The following is a 14578-nucleotide window of genomic DNA, read 5'->3' on the forward strand; positions in this document are numbered from 1 at the left end:
AGGTAAGTGACTCACCAGGGACACGGGGCAGGAGACCTTTTAGTACACAGACTCCTCAGACTGGAGCAGCAGTCATTTTTCCCAGGCATGGAAGAATCCAGTCAAGGAAAAGGGATTCGGGGCCACTGCCTCCCAAGATCATAACTTTTAAGGATGCTGTAAGGCCCAGTAACCTCCTAACCTCTCCCCGTGGAGAGAAAGATCTCCAAGACTACCCCCCTCTATCAATGGAGCACCTGTATACTTGGGGCAAGTTCACCTAGTGACTCCGTAAGCACTTGAGTATTCTTTAATTTACTTGAGTTTATCTGTAATATCATTAAGTAAAAACACCATAAAGCAGAAATAAACCCATGCGTACATGAAAAACTAATATTTGATAAAGGAGCCAAGAATACTCAATGGAGAAAGGGCAGTCTCTTCAATAAATGGTGCTGGGAAAACTGGATAGTCACATGTGGAAACATGAAAATAGAAATCCTACCTTACACCACTCACAGAAGTTAACTTGAAATAAATTAAGACTTAAATGTAAGACCAGAAACCATCAGATGCCTAGAAGAAAGCAGGAAAAAACCTTGACATGGGTCCTCATACTGACTTTTTTTTGGATAGGACAACTAAACCACAAGGAACGCAATAAAAAACAAGTGGGACTACATCAAACAAAAAAACTTTCTAAAAAAAGATTTTATTTGTCAGAGACAGACGAGGGTGGCTGGGGGAGAGAACACAAGCAAGAGGAGGGACAGGCAGAGAGAGAGGGAGAAGCGGACTGCCTGCCGTGCAAGGAGGCCAATGTGGGATGAGATCCCAGGTCCAGCTCACGTACGTTAACAACCTCTTCTTTCAAAGTTCACTATTAGAAAATGGAGACTTAAACCTTTTGCCTTGCAGGTATTCCCTAAGTGGATAAGGTTTTGTTTTTGTTCTTTTCAAATGATTTTGTTCATGGGGCGCCTGGGTTAAGCCTCTGCCTTCAGCTCGGGTCATGATCTCAGGGTCCTGGGATCGAGCCCCTCCCTGGGTTCTCTGCTCAGCGGGGAGCCTGCTTTCCCCTCTCTCTCTGCCTGCCTCTGCCTGCTTGTGATCTCTCTCTGTCAAATAAATAAAAATCTTAAAAAAAAAGATTTTGTTCATTTGACAGAGAGAGAATACAAATAGGCAGAGTGGCAGGCAAAGGGAGAGGGAGAATCAGGCTCTCTGTGAAGCAGGGAGCCTGATGCGGGGCTTGATCCAAGGCCCTTGGGATCATGATCTGAGCAGAAGGCAGCCACTTAGCTGACTGAGCCACCCAGACGCCCATAAGTGGATAAGGTTTTAAAAATTGTTAGATATCTTTAAAATTCAAATAAATAAAAATTACTAGAGAAATCTTGTACAAAGCCAAACCACTATTAATTTTGATGAAAAAAGCAAGAAGTGTAAAAGAAAATCCCAAAACATACAGGTCTTAAACTCATGTAAACTGTACTTTTAATATCAAAGCTCAAAATGGAAAATAAGATTTTAAAAGAGATACCATGCAGAACATTTTATTCCACTAATACAGAAATTAGAAGTTAATAAAAGAAAACTGGAAAATCCACACATTTGTGGAAATTAAGCACTACACTCTTAACCAATGGGTCAAAGAAGAAAACAGAAATTAGAAAATACTTAAAGAAAAATGAAAATAGAAACACAGCGTACCAAATTTTATGGAATACAGCAAAAGCAGTGCTAAGAAATTGACAGTTGTGAGTGCTTACATTAAAAAAGATCTCAAATCAGGGCGCCTGGGTGACTCAGTGGGTTAAGCCGCTGCCTTCGGCTCAGGTCATGATCTCAGGGTCCTGGGATCAAATCCCACATTGGGCTCTCTGCTCAGTGGGGAGCCTGCTTCCCTCTCTCTCTCTGCCTGCCTCTCTGTCTGCTTGTGATCTCTCTCTGTCAAATAAATAAATAAAATCTTTAAAAAAATCTGAAATCAAACCCCTAACTTTACAACCTAAGAACCAGAAAAAGTAAACCCAAAGACACCAGATAGAATAATAAAGGTTAGAACAGAGAGACCAAGAAAACCCACAGGAAAAAACAAAAACAAAGGTTGGTTTTTTGAAAAGATAAAATTAACAAATTTTTCTGCTAGACTAAAACCAAAAAATTTTAGTTTTTAAATGTACTAAAGCAGGGGCATCTGGGTGGCTCAGTGGGTTGAGCTTCTGCCTTCAGCTCAGGTCATGATCTCAGGGTCCTGGGAGTGAGCCCCGCATCAAGCTCTCTGCTCAGCGGGGAGCCTTCCCCCCCCCACCCCCTGCCTACTTGTGATCTCTGTCAAGTAAATAAATAAATAAATAAATATCTTTTAAAAAATGTACTAAATCAGATTTGAAATTACTAATTTTTTAAAAACTATTTATTTGACAGAGCAGGTGCAAGGACGAGCATGCACAAGCAGGGAGAAGGGCAGGCAGTGGGAGAGGGAGAAGGAGCCTCCCTGCCGAGTAAGGAGGTCAACGTGGTACTCAATTCCTGGCCCCTGGGATCATGACCTGAGTGGAAAGCAGTTAACTGACTGAGCCACCTAAAGGTCCCATGAAATTACAGATTTTATTTCAGAAACAAAGAGAGTATTACCACTGTACAGAGATAAAAAGAACTATATGGTACCGTGAAAAACTCTATGCCAATAAATCAATTAAACTACAACTTGCTTCCTGTCACCTGAATAGCTCAGTTCACAATCCCAGGGTCCTGAGATCAAGCCCCACAACCAGCCTCCCTGCTCAGCGAGGAGTCAGCTTTTCTATCTGCTGTGCTTCCCCCCACCCTCCTGCACTCCTGCTTCTCCGCCTGCCCCTTCCACTTCGTGCACTCGTGCTTCGCCATCCCCTCCTCCTGCCTTCGTGCTTCTTGGCTCCCCCCCCCCTCCTGCACTCGTGCTTCTCCGTCTGCCCCTTTCACTTCAAGCGCTCGTGCTTCTCCACCCTCCCCTCCTGCACTCGTTAGTGCTTCTCCACCCTTCCCACCTCGGCACTCTTGCTTCTCCGCTCTCCAGTCCTCCTGCACTCGTGCTTCTCCGCCTGCCCCTTCCACATCGTGCATTCGTGCTTCTTCGCCTTTCCCGCCTCCTGCACTCGTGCTTCTCTGCCCGCCCCTCCTCCTGCACTCGTGCTTCTCCGCCTGCCCCTTCCACTTCCTGCACTCGTGCTTCTCCGCCCTTCCCATCTCGGGTGGGCGCTCATGCTGCTCTGCCCGCCCCTCCTCCTGCCTTTGTGCTTCTTGGCCTTTCCTGCCTCCTGCACTTGTGCTTCTCCGCCTGCCCCTTCCACTTCGTGCACTCGTGCTTCTCCGCCCGCCCCTCCTCCTGCCTTCGTGCTTCTCCGCCTGCCCCTTCCACTTCGTGCATTCGTGTTTCTTCGCCTTTCCCGCCTCGTGCACTCGTGCTTCTCCGCCCGCCCCTCCTCCTGCCTTCGTGCTTCTCCCGCCTGCCCCTTCCACTTCGTGCATTCGTGCTTCTTCGCCTTTCCCGCCTCGTGCACTCGTGCTTCTCTGCCCGCCCCTCCTCCTGCACTCGTGCTTCTCTGCCCGCCCCTCCTCCTGCACTCGTGCTTCTCCGCCTGCCCCTTCCACTTTGTGCATTCGTGTTTCTTCGCCTGTCCCGCCTCGTGCACTCGTGCTTCTCCGCCCGCCCCTCCTCCTGCCTTCGTGCTTCTCCGCCTGCCCCTTCCACTTCGTGCATTCGTGCTTCTTCGCCTTTCCCGCCTCGTGCACTCGTGCTTCTCTGCCCGCCCCTCCTCCTGCACTCGTGCTTCTCCGCCTGCCCCTTCCACTTTGTGCATTCGTGTTTCTTCGCCTGTCCCGCCTCGTGCACTCGTGCTTCTCCGCCCGCCCCTCCTCCTGCACTCGTGCTTCTCCGCCTGCCCCTTCCACTTCGTGCACTCGTGCTTCTCCGCCCTTCCCATCTAGGGTGGGCGCTCGGGCTGCTCTGCCCGCCCCTCCTCCTGCCTTCGTGCTTCTCCGCCTGCCCCTTCCACTTCGTGCATTCGTGCTTCTTCGCCTTTCCCGCCTCGTGCACTCGTGCTTCTCCACGTGCACTCGTGCTTCTCCGCCCTCCCCTCCTCCTGCACTCGTGCTTCCTGGCCTTTCCTGCCTCCTGCACTCGTGCTTCTCCGCCTGCCCCTTCCACTTCGTGCATTCGTGCTTCTCCCTCCGCCCCTCCCACTTCGTGCATTCGTGCTTCTCCCCCCACCCCTCCTCCTGCACTCGTGCTTCTCCGCCTGCCCCTTCCACTTCGTGCATTCGTGCTTCTTCGCCTTTCCCGCCTCGTGCACTCGTGCTTCTCCACGTGCACTCGTGCTTCTCCGCCCTCCCCTCCTCCTGCACTCGTGCTTCCTGGCCTTTCCTGCCTCCTGCACTCGTGCTTCTCCGCCTGCCCCTTCCACTTCGTGCATTCGTGCTTCTTTGCCTTTCCCGCCTCGTGCACTCGTGCTTCTCCCCCCGCCCCTCCTCCTGCACTCGTGCTTCTCCGCCTGCCCCTTCCACTTCATGCGCTCGTGGTTCTCCACCTTCCTGGCCTCGTGCTTCTCCCTCTTCCCATCCCCCTAGCGGGCGCCGCGCACTCTCAAATAAAATCTTTTTAAAAAACCTTCAGAGATGTGAAAAAAAACTAAGAAGTTTCTAGAAATAGAATTCAATAAGGCGGAACAAAGAAGAAATAGAAATTTTTATAAAATACTCTCCGTGCCCAATATGGGGCTCCAACTCACGACCCTGAGATCAAGAATCAAACGCTCTACCCACTGAGCCAGCCAGGGACCCCAAAAATAAATTCCAAATAAACCCGTAACTAATAAAGATATCGATTATGTAGTCAAAAACGCCTCTGCCGAAGGAAAACTCTCGACCTGATGGCTTCGCCAGCGAATCCTACCAAATAGCTAAAGAATTAACATCGATCCTCCTCAGATGCTTCCAAACAAAGCCGAGGGAACATCCGACTCCCTCTGAGGCCAGCACGGCCCTGAACTAGAGCCACACAAGCACCCCGCACAAAGCCAACATCTGTGAAAACACCGACGCCGAAGTCCTCACAAAATGCTAGCTGACCGCAAAGCCTCCCTTTGGCCAACTCTTCCGCGCCCCTCGCTTGCTTCTGTTACGCCCCCCAGGCGGCATCGGGACGGCATGGAGGGCGAGCCCCAGCCTGTTCCCCTTGCCCGCGCCAGCCCGGCCGCGCTCCCCCGGACTCATCACCACTCGGCCACGCCACGTTCCGGGCTCCTCCCTGCTACACGCCGGAGGCCCTGAGAGTTGGGGCTGCCACCCTCGCCGTGGCGGCGTGGCCTCAGCGCCCCACGGTCCCAAAAGGGGCTTCTACGACTGAGCCCGCCCAGCCGCCCCCACGGCTCACTTCACCTCAGGCTTTTCTGTCGCTTGAGGCCACGAGGAATTGGGACGAGGGAACCTTACCCAGAGCTCGAAGTGCACGTGGCCCTGATGGAGTGGATACGGAGGCGATTGGCCATGTCCCGCAGCACCTGCACAGTCTTCGCGTCAGGCTTGGCTTCCTCGGCGGCCGTCGCGGTGCTCGGCTTGGCGTCCGCCATCGCTACCGTCGCGGTCGGTGTCTGACGAGCGAATGCCGCTGGCTGTGTGAGGCTGTGCCTTATGGCTCCCTCGGGGTGTAGTGCGGCCCCCTCGTGCGGTGCTGTGCAGATCCCTCCGCGCACAGCTCCCTCCGCGCGGAGCTGCGAGGGTCCCAGGAGCGGTGCTTCGACGCTCCCTCCGTGAAGTGCTGCGATGCTCCCTCCGCGAGGTGCTGTGACGCTCCCTCCGCGAGGTGCTGTGACGCTCCCTCTGCGCGGTGGATTTTGAACACTTGTCTTTTGCCTGTGGGACATTGATCGAGATAATTTAATTTCTTTTTATATTTCTTTGTGCTGTCAATTCAAAGAGAACTGCCTCTGCGGGGTGGGGGGGGGAGGGTGGTTTTACTTTTGGGTGGTAAAACGGCTATGGAACTATATGTTGTGGTCGTTCCGCTCAGGGCGAATGTATCGAAGGGGACTTTTTCACGCACTTTAAAGTGTTACAATAAGTGAAGTGCTGTTTTACGTATTTAATCACAATATTTTTTAAAGAATAAGCCACGCTAGAATTTTACCTTTTGTTGGCCCCCGACCCCCACCCTCCAAACCAGCCTTGCCACAGTTAGGCTTCTCAGGCAATGAGGCATGCTGTCCTGAAACAGCGTTGTCTCTTTCTGCTACCTCTTTTTCTCTTTCTAGAACCTTCTGTATGGCAAGCTGCAAGCTCCTTGTGATCCTTGAGGTGGCGTTAGCCCAACGCTAGCTACCCTGCAGCTTTCCTGAGGCAACTTGACTTCTGGGAGCTCCCATCTCCTCAAGGTCCCGATGTAGTCTCGGAGAGCTGGTCCTTCTGACTTTGAGACAATCTTAAAAGAACATGAATGACTCCCCCCCATGAATGACACCATCCCCACAACACTATATCCTAAGTTCAGGTACTGGGGAGCATCTTAATTCAAAACTGCCGAGCTACTGAGAGCCCTTAAGTGCCACTGAATGCGGATACGCTCCCACGGTCTTGCTTGCGTAAAGGGCACATGCGCTGAAAATTTCATTTGATATTGCCTGATCGCTCCACGGAAGCCATGTGTGCCCCTACTGCAGCGTATGTGAGTGCTCATTTCCCTGCATCCTCATCAACACTGGCTGTCAGTCTTTTTAACTTGTGGCATTCTGTGGATGAGAAAACAGTATTCAGTTACTACCTTGATTCCTGTTTGCCCGATATCTTTGCGTCGCACATTTTTGCTCTGTTTATTGCCACCAGTAGTTTCTTGTTCCTGAATTGTCTATTACTATCCTTTACTGTTTTCATATTGGATTGTTTTAGCTTTCTAATTTGTAGGAATTTTCTACATACTGTGTTGACTAGCCTGTTCTCTATGAGAGATAATTGCAAATCTTTTCTCCCAAGCTGTTGCTTTTTATTTATTTATTTTTAACTTAAAAAATATTTTATTTATTTATTTGAGAGGAGAGAAGGATGGTGGTGGGGGGAGGGGCAAGGGAGAGGGACAAGCAAACTCCTGCTGATCACAGAGCCCCACGCAGGGCTGATCCCAGGACCCCAAGATTATGACCCTAACTGAAAGCAGACGCTTAACTGACTGAGCCACCCAGGCGCCCCTCAACCTGTGGTTTTTTTAAAAAGTTGAGCAATGGGGGCCTGGGTGGCTTAGTTGGTTAGGCATCTGCCTTGGGCTCAGGTTATGATCCCAGGATTCGGATTGAGAGGGAGTCTGGCTTCTTCCTTTCCCTCTTTCCCTCTGTCCCCCGCCCTCGTGTGCACTCGTGGGCGCTCTCTCTCACACACACAAAAATAAGTTAAAAAATTTTTTTTAAATGTTAAGAGAAACCTTATTTTTTTTTAAAGATTTTATTTATTTATTTGACAGAGAGAGATCACAAGTAGACTGAGAGGCAGGCAGAGAGAGAGAGAGAGAGGGAAGCAGGCTCCCTGCTGAGCAGAGAGCCCGATGCGGGCCTCGATCCCAGGACCCTGCGATCATGACCTGAGCGGAAGGCAGTGGCTTAACCCACTGAGCCACCCAGGCGCCCCGAGAAACCTTATTTTTTAAAAAGATTTTATTTGACGGACAGACCACACAAAAAAGGGGAAGAGCAGGCAGAAAGAGAAGACTGACAGGGGGCTCGATCTGAGGACCCTGGGATTGTGGTTTGAGCCCAAGGCCAATGTTTAGCTGACTGAGCCACCCGGGAGCCCCTGAAAGCTTGTTTTAATGAAGTAAAATATATAAATCTTTTTATTTATGGAACTTTGGGTTCGGTCTTGTTTAGAAATGTCCTCTTCACGAAAAGATTGTAAAAATATTATTATGTTTTTCTAATGCTTTTGTTGTTTCATTTTTATGTTTGGTTCTTTATTTACATAAGGTAGCACTTACAGCATATACAGGTGCTCAACATAACTTATTTTTTTAAAATAGCCAATTGTCCCAACACTATATTTATTATTCTTTTTCAAAAATGTCTTAGCTATTCTTTTACATTTTCTTTTTCAAATTAATTTTGGAAGCAGCTAATTTAAGATTTATAAGACACTTCTGTTGGGTTTTTAATTGGGATTTCATTGAATTTATAGGTTGATGTGTAGAGACTGACATATTTATGGTATTAAGTGTTTTCTTCAAGACCATGGTACAGAGTCATTGATAATCACATCTAATTGGCATCCTATTTTATATTTTTTATTTGCCCTAATATCTTGTTTCTTTCTGTGCCTCCTTTCTTTCCTTTTTTTGGATTAATAGAGTGCAATTGTTTTTCTCTTCTTGGTTATTTGGATATTATGTACATGGCTTTTTTCCCAATGGTTAATTTTCCACCAATGTATTCTCTCAATTCTGAGTCATTAATGATACCTCTATCTATATCTAAATTCCACAGCAAAACCAGTCTTTAGTTTTTATTTTATTTTTTTAAAGATTTGTTATTTATTTATTTGACAGACAGAGATCACAAGTAGGCAGAGAGGCAAGCAGAGAGAGAGGGGGAAGCAAGCTCCCTGCTGAGCAGGGAGCCCGATGTGGGACTCGATCCCAGGGTCCTGGGATCATGACCTGAGCCGAAGGCAGAGACTTTAACCCACTGAGCCACCCAGGCGCCCCCACAATAGAACCAGTCTTTTTTTTTTTTTTAAGATTTTATTTATTTATTTGACAGAGAGAGATCACAAGTAGATGGAGAGGAAGGCAGAGAGAGAGAGAGAGAGGGAAGCAGGCTTCCCGCCGAGCAGAGAGCCCGATGTGGGACTCGATCCCAGGACCCTGAGATCATGACCCGAGCCGAAGGCAGCGGCTTAACCCACTGAGCCACCCAGGCGCCCCTAGAACCAGTCTTTAACGAATTTTAATTTTCTCTATTTCCTACTTCCTTTATATTTTATTTTTTTTTAATTTTTTTTAAAGATTTTATTCACTTATTTGACAGACAGAGATCACAAGTAGGCAGAGAGGCAGGCAGAGAGAGAGAGGAAGCAGGCTCCCCACTGAGCAGGGAGCCTGATGCGGGACTCGATTCCAGGACCCTGGGATCATGACCTGAGCTGAAGGCAGAAACTTAACCCACTGAGGCACCCAGGTGCCCTATATTTTATTTTATTTTATTTTATTTTATTTTTTTTAAAGATTTTTATTTATTTATTTGACAGACAGAGATCACAAGTAGGCAGAGGAGATAGGCAGAGAGAGAGGAGGAAGCAGGCTCCCCGTCAAGCAGAGAGCCCAATGTGGGGCTCGATCCCAGGACCCTGGGACCATGACCTGAGCTGAAGGCAGAGGCTTAACCCACTGAGCCACCCAGGCGCCCCCTATATTTTATTTTTTTAAAGATTTTATTTGTAAGAAATTACTACACCCAATGTGTGGATTGAACTTACAACCCTGAGATCAAGAGTTGTGAGCTGTACAGACTGAGCCAGCCAGATGTCCCCTACTTCCTTTTTTAAAAAGATTTTATTTATTTTGATTGAGGGAGAAAGAGAGTGCAGAAAGCAGGGGAAATGACAGGCAGAGGGAAAGGGGAAAGCAGGGTCCTGGCTGAGCAAGGAGCCAGATGTGGGACTTGACCCCAGGAGGATCATGACCTGGGCTGAAGGCAGACTCTTAACCTGCTGAGCCACCCAGGCACCCCTATATGAACATAGTTTAAATCAGGGCTCAGCCAACTTTTTCTATAAATGGCCACATAGTAAGTCTTTGAGGCCATGTGGTCTCCTTTGTGCAGTTTTGTGGCAGAAAAGCAGCCATAGACAACACATAAATGAACAAGTATAGCTGTGTGCCGATCACACTTCGTTTATGGTCACTGAAATTTGAATCTCCTATAATTTTCACATGTCACAAAATACTCTTCTGATTTTTTTCAACAATTTAAAAATGTAAAAAACTGGTGTGCTTGGGTGACTCAGTTGGTTGAGTGGCTGACTCTTGATTTCATCCTGGGTCATGGTCTCAGGGTACTGGGATACCTGAGTGGGGCTCTGAGCTCTGTGCAGAGGGGGCTTGAGATTATCTTTCTTCCTCTCCCTCTGCCCCTCCCCCGCTGCCTGCTTGTCTGTGCTTGTGCTCAATCAGGAGTGCTCTCTCTTTCTCTATAAAGATAAATAAATCTTTTTAAAAACTTTATAAAAAATAAAAATGTAAAAACCATTCTTAACTTACACCTGTACAAAATAAAGCCATGGTTGTCTAACCTTCAGCTTGAAGATTTAAATGGTTCTACAAAGTTTATTGCAAAAAATGTCAATCCCGGGGCACCTGGGTGGCTCAGTAGGTTAAGCTTCTGCCTTCAGCTCAGGTCATGATCGCAGGGTCCTGGGATCGAGCCCCACATCGGGCTCTCTGCTTGGTGGGGAGTCTGCTTCCCCCTCTCTCTCTGCCTGCCTCTCTGCCTACTTGTGATCTCTCTCTCTACCAAATAAATAAATAAAGAAAAATCTTTAAAAAAATGTCAATCACTGGTTTCCACCCACTAAATTGTCCACTCCACCCACTAAATCATCCACTCCCTAGAATCAACCACTTTATTTATTTTTTTTTAAAGATTTTATTCATTTATTTGACAGAGAGAGATCACAAGCAGGCAGAGAGGCAGGCAGAGAGAGAGGAGGAAGCAGGCTCCCTGCCGAGCAGAGAGCCCGACGCGGGGCTCGATCCCAGGACTCTGAGATCATGACCTGAGCCGAAGGCAGCGGCCTAACCCACTGAGCCACCCAGGCGCCCCGAATCAACCACTTTAAACCTTTATGGCTCTTTCTTTTGGTATTTACCTCCAATTATCTAAAGAAATAATTTTTTGTTTTGTTTTGTGTTTACTTTAAAGATTTTATTTATTTATTTGAGAGAGAATGAGCACAAGAGTGGGGGGGGCAGAAGAAAATGGGGAGGGACAAGCAAATTCCTTGAGTGGGGAGTCTGACACAGGGTCTGATCTCAGGACCCTAAGATCATGAACCAAGCCGAAGGCAGATTTTTTTTTTTTTTTTAGATTTTATGTATTTATTTGACACAGAGAGAGATATCAAAGTAGGCAGAGAGGCAGACAGGGAGAGAGGGGGAAGCAGTCTCCCCGCCAAGCAGGGAGCCCCATGTGGGGCTTGATCCCAGGACCCCAAGACCATGACCTGAGCCGAAGGCAGAGTCTTAACCCACTGAGCCACCCAGGTGCCCCAGAAGGCAGATGTTTAACTGACTCCACCACTGAGGAGCCCCTAAATAAATCGTTTATACCATTTTTTATTTTTATATTTTAGGAATTATTTATTTATTTCACTATAGAAGATGATAATGTGGGGCACCTGGGTGGCTCAGTCGTTAAGGGTACTGGAACCAAGCCCCGCATCGGGGCTCCCTGCTCAGTGGGGAGCTTGCTTTTCCCTCTCCCGCTCCCTCTGCTTGTATTCCCTTTCTTGCTGTGTCTCTATCAAAATAAATAAATAAAATCTTTAAAAAAAAAAGAAGATGATGATAATATATCTCTCTCCCACACACCCCTTCCAAATCCTTCCAGTATGGTGTACGGGTAATCTAGGTTAGATCATTGGTGTTCACATTATCAAGTCCACGGAAACACTAGTTGTAATTGAGCCATCACTCTGATGACTTTTCTTTTCTCTCCCAATGTTTTGTTTACCTTAGACTTAATACTTGTCCCCTCCCACCACATTGCTTTTTCTCTACTACTTCTCATTGACTAGCAATTCCTCCAGCTCTCCATATCTTCTCTCTAGCAGGCCAAAGATGCCCAGCATTCCATGCATTTCATTTCCTTGGAGTGCTCTCTCCTGGAGCCCTTTTTCAAGAATTTTTTTTATTTTTTAAGATTTTATTTATTTATTTGGCAGATAGAGATCACAAGTAGGCAGAGAGGCAGGCAGAGAGAGAGGAGGAAGCAGGCTCCCCGCCAAGCAGAGAGCCCGATGTGGGGCTCGATCCCAGGACCCTGGGACCATGACCTGAGCCGAATGCAGAGGCTTTAACCCACTGAGCCACCCAGGCGCCCCTCTCCTGGAGCCTTTTTTAAAAAAGATTTTACTTATTCATGAGACAGAGGTGGGGAGGAGGAGCAGAAGGAGCAGGACAAGCAGATTCCATGCTGAGTGTGGAGCTGGACACGGGGCTCGATACCAGGACCCCAAGATCATGACCTGAGCTGAAACCAAGAGTTAGATGCTTAACCGACTGAGCCACCCAGGTACCCCTTTCCTGGAGCCTTTTGACTTGCCGTCCAGCTGTCAGCCTGGGCACCCCTTCCATCATTCCATCATCCTGGAGATTCTACTTGCTTCCTTTTGACCTGTATTATAGATCACATCTCTACCTCATTCTTAGGTCTCTCTCTGGTTTTGGTGGTGCTCCTTCTCGAGTAGCTTCCAGAGAAAGAATGCAGGTGAAGTGAAGGATTTCAGTTCTTTCATGTCTTGAGTCTAATCTCACAATAGGCAGTTTGGGTGTAGAATTCTAGGTTGAAAATCATCCCCCCCCCAGCAAATTCAGAGGCATTACTTGTTTTCTTGTTCCTCAGTGCTTTGCTGAAAAGTCTGAAGACAATGACTGCTGATTATTTGAATATGACCAATTTTTTTCTCTCTGACAGCTATTCTCTCAGCATATTGAAGATATTACTCAACTCTCTTCTGGATTTCATTGATGCCACTAAGAAGTCAGCTTTCAGTCTGAAGGTCATGGTTTTAAAGGTAATCAGTTTTTTAAATCTGGCTGTTTTTAAAGTCGTGTGTCTAGGTGTGGGTTTACTTCTGTTTTCCTGTTTGGGATTTATTTGGCTTCTTGAATTTGTGGAGTTGTGTCTTTCATCAGTCCTGGAAAGTTCTTTGTGATTATCTCTCTCTCTTTTTTTAAAGATTTTATTTATTTATCTGACAGAGATGGCAAGTAGGCAGAGAGGCAGGCAGAGAGAAAGGGGGAAGCAGGCTCCCTGCTGAGCAGAGAGCCCGATATGGGGCTCGATCCCAGGACCCTGAGATCATGACCCAAGCCAAAGGCAGAGGCTTAACCTGCTGAGTCACCCAGGTGCCCGATTATCTCTTAAAATCTTGCCATTCTCTCATTTTGTTAGACTTTCTCATTCTATCTTCCATGTCTTCTGTTTTTCAAATTTTCTACTTCTTTGTCCCCTCTGTGTTACATTCTGGATACTTTCTTTTTTTAGATTTTATTTATTTATTTCAGAGAGAGAGCATGCAGGGGGACAGGCAGAGGAAGAGGGAGAGAGGGGACCTCAAGCCGACTCCATGCTGAATGCAAAGCCTGACATAGGGCTTGATCTCTCAAACCTGAGATCATGACTGGACCCAAAAATCAAGAATTGGCTGCTTCATTGCCTCAGGCACCCAGGTGTCCCTGTTTTGCGTTTTTCTAATTCTCTCTTCAGTTATTTCTAATGCACTATACAACCATCTGTTGGCCATTAAAAACTTTCATTTTTAAAATTTAGTTTATTTATTTATTTGAGATATATATATATAGAGAGAGCACACAAGCAGGGATAGCGGGGGAGGGAGAAGCAGGCTCCCAGCTGAGCAGGGAGCACAATGTGGGGCTCGATCTTAAGACCCTGGGAACAAGACCTGAGTGGAAGGCAGACGCTTAACCCACTGAGCCACCCAGGTGTCCCAACTATTTAAAAACTTTTAAAAATGTGAGATTTGGCATATGTATATAAAGGCACAGAAAACACCAACATACATTTTAGGAAATAATGATAAGATGAACTTGCTTGTATCTACTACTCGGGTCAAGCACCTTGGCCTCCGCATGTCTCTTCCAATCAATTCCCCTTCTCCCAGTTTAGTGGGAGTCACTATACTGAGGTTTATGCTATCCATGTTCACACTTTTCTTTATAGTTTTATTGTCTACTGTCCCTAAACAACATCATTTTGTTTTGCCTGCTTTTGAACTTTGTATGAATGAAACCATAGAGAGTAAGGATTTTTCCATGTTTAGCTTTTTTGTTCAACATTATGCTTGTTCATTCATGTTTTCAAGGCTGTAGTTCATTTTCATTGTTGTATAGTAGTATATTGTTGAGCATTTTACAGTTCACTTTCACATTTCACTATTGATGGGCAGATGGGTTGTTTCTAGCCTTTGGTTATTGGGGACATTAGTGTACCTGTTTCTCAAGGCTATACCTATTAATGCAATTTCTGGGCCATTTGGTATGCATGTCTTCAATGTTACAATTTACTAGTGCTTTTCCAAAGTACTTGTACCAATTACTCTCCCACCTGGAGTGATTTAGAGGTCCTGTTGTTCCATATCCTTGCCAACATTTATTATTATTAGTCTAAATTTTGCCAGTCTACTAGATGCATAATGGTATGACCATTTTTTTAATCAAGGTGTGATTTGCATACAATAAAATAGACAGAACCAAGCTATGTATTATCATATAATCACCCCTGACTTACCACCAGGAAATCCTTTGCAGATTGAAAATGTTTGTGAAGGCTTTTACAGTTAA

General features: G+C 46.7%; 2 protein-coding genes across 5 annotated transcripts in view; one reads left to right on the plus strand and one right to left on the minus strand.

Moving 5' to 3' along the window:
• TKTL1 (transketolase like 1) overlaps window positions 1–5637 on the minus strand; it is a 30298-nt gene extending 24661 nt beyond the window's left edge. The window contains exon 1 of the mRNA XM_047714811.1: window positions 5455–5637. Within this exon, the coding sequence (XP_047570767.1) occupies window positions 5455–5591 (137 nt within the window). The 5' untranslated portion in view covers window positions 5592–5637. The remainder of the gene's footprint in view (window positions 1–5454) is intronic.
• Window positions 1–14578, plus strand: part of TEX28 (testis expressed 28) — a 54532-nt gene that overhangs the window by 27070 nt on the left and 12884 nt on the right. For all 4 annotated transcript variants that reach the window (XM_047714825.1, XM_047714826.1, XM_047714827.1 and 1 more), the window contains one exon: window positions 12690–12789. In XM_047714825.1, coding sequence (XP_047570781.1) covers window positions 12778–12789 — 12 coding nt within the window. In that variant the 5' untranslated portion in view covers window positions 12690–12777. The remainder of the gene's footprint in view (window positions 1–12689; window positions 12790–14578) is intronic.

Source organism: Lutra lutra, chromosome X, assembly GCF_902655055.1.
Source record: "Lutra lutra chromosome X, mLutLut1.2, whole genome shotgun sequence".
NCBI classification, from domain to species: domain Eukaryota; kingdom Metazoa; phylum Chordata; class Mammalia; order Carnivora; family Mustelidae; genus Lutra; species Lutra lutra.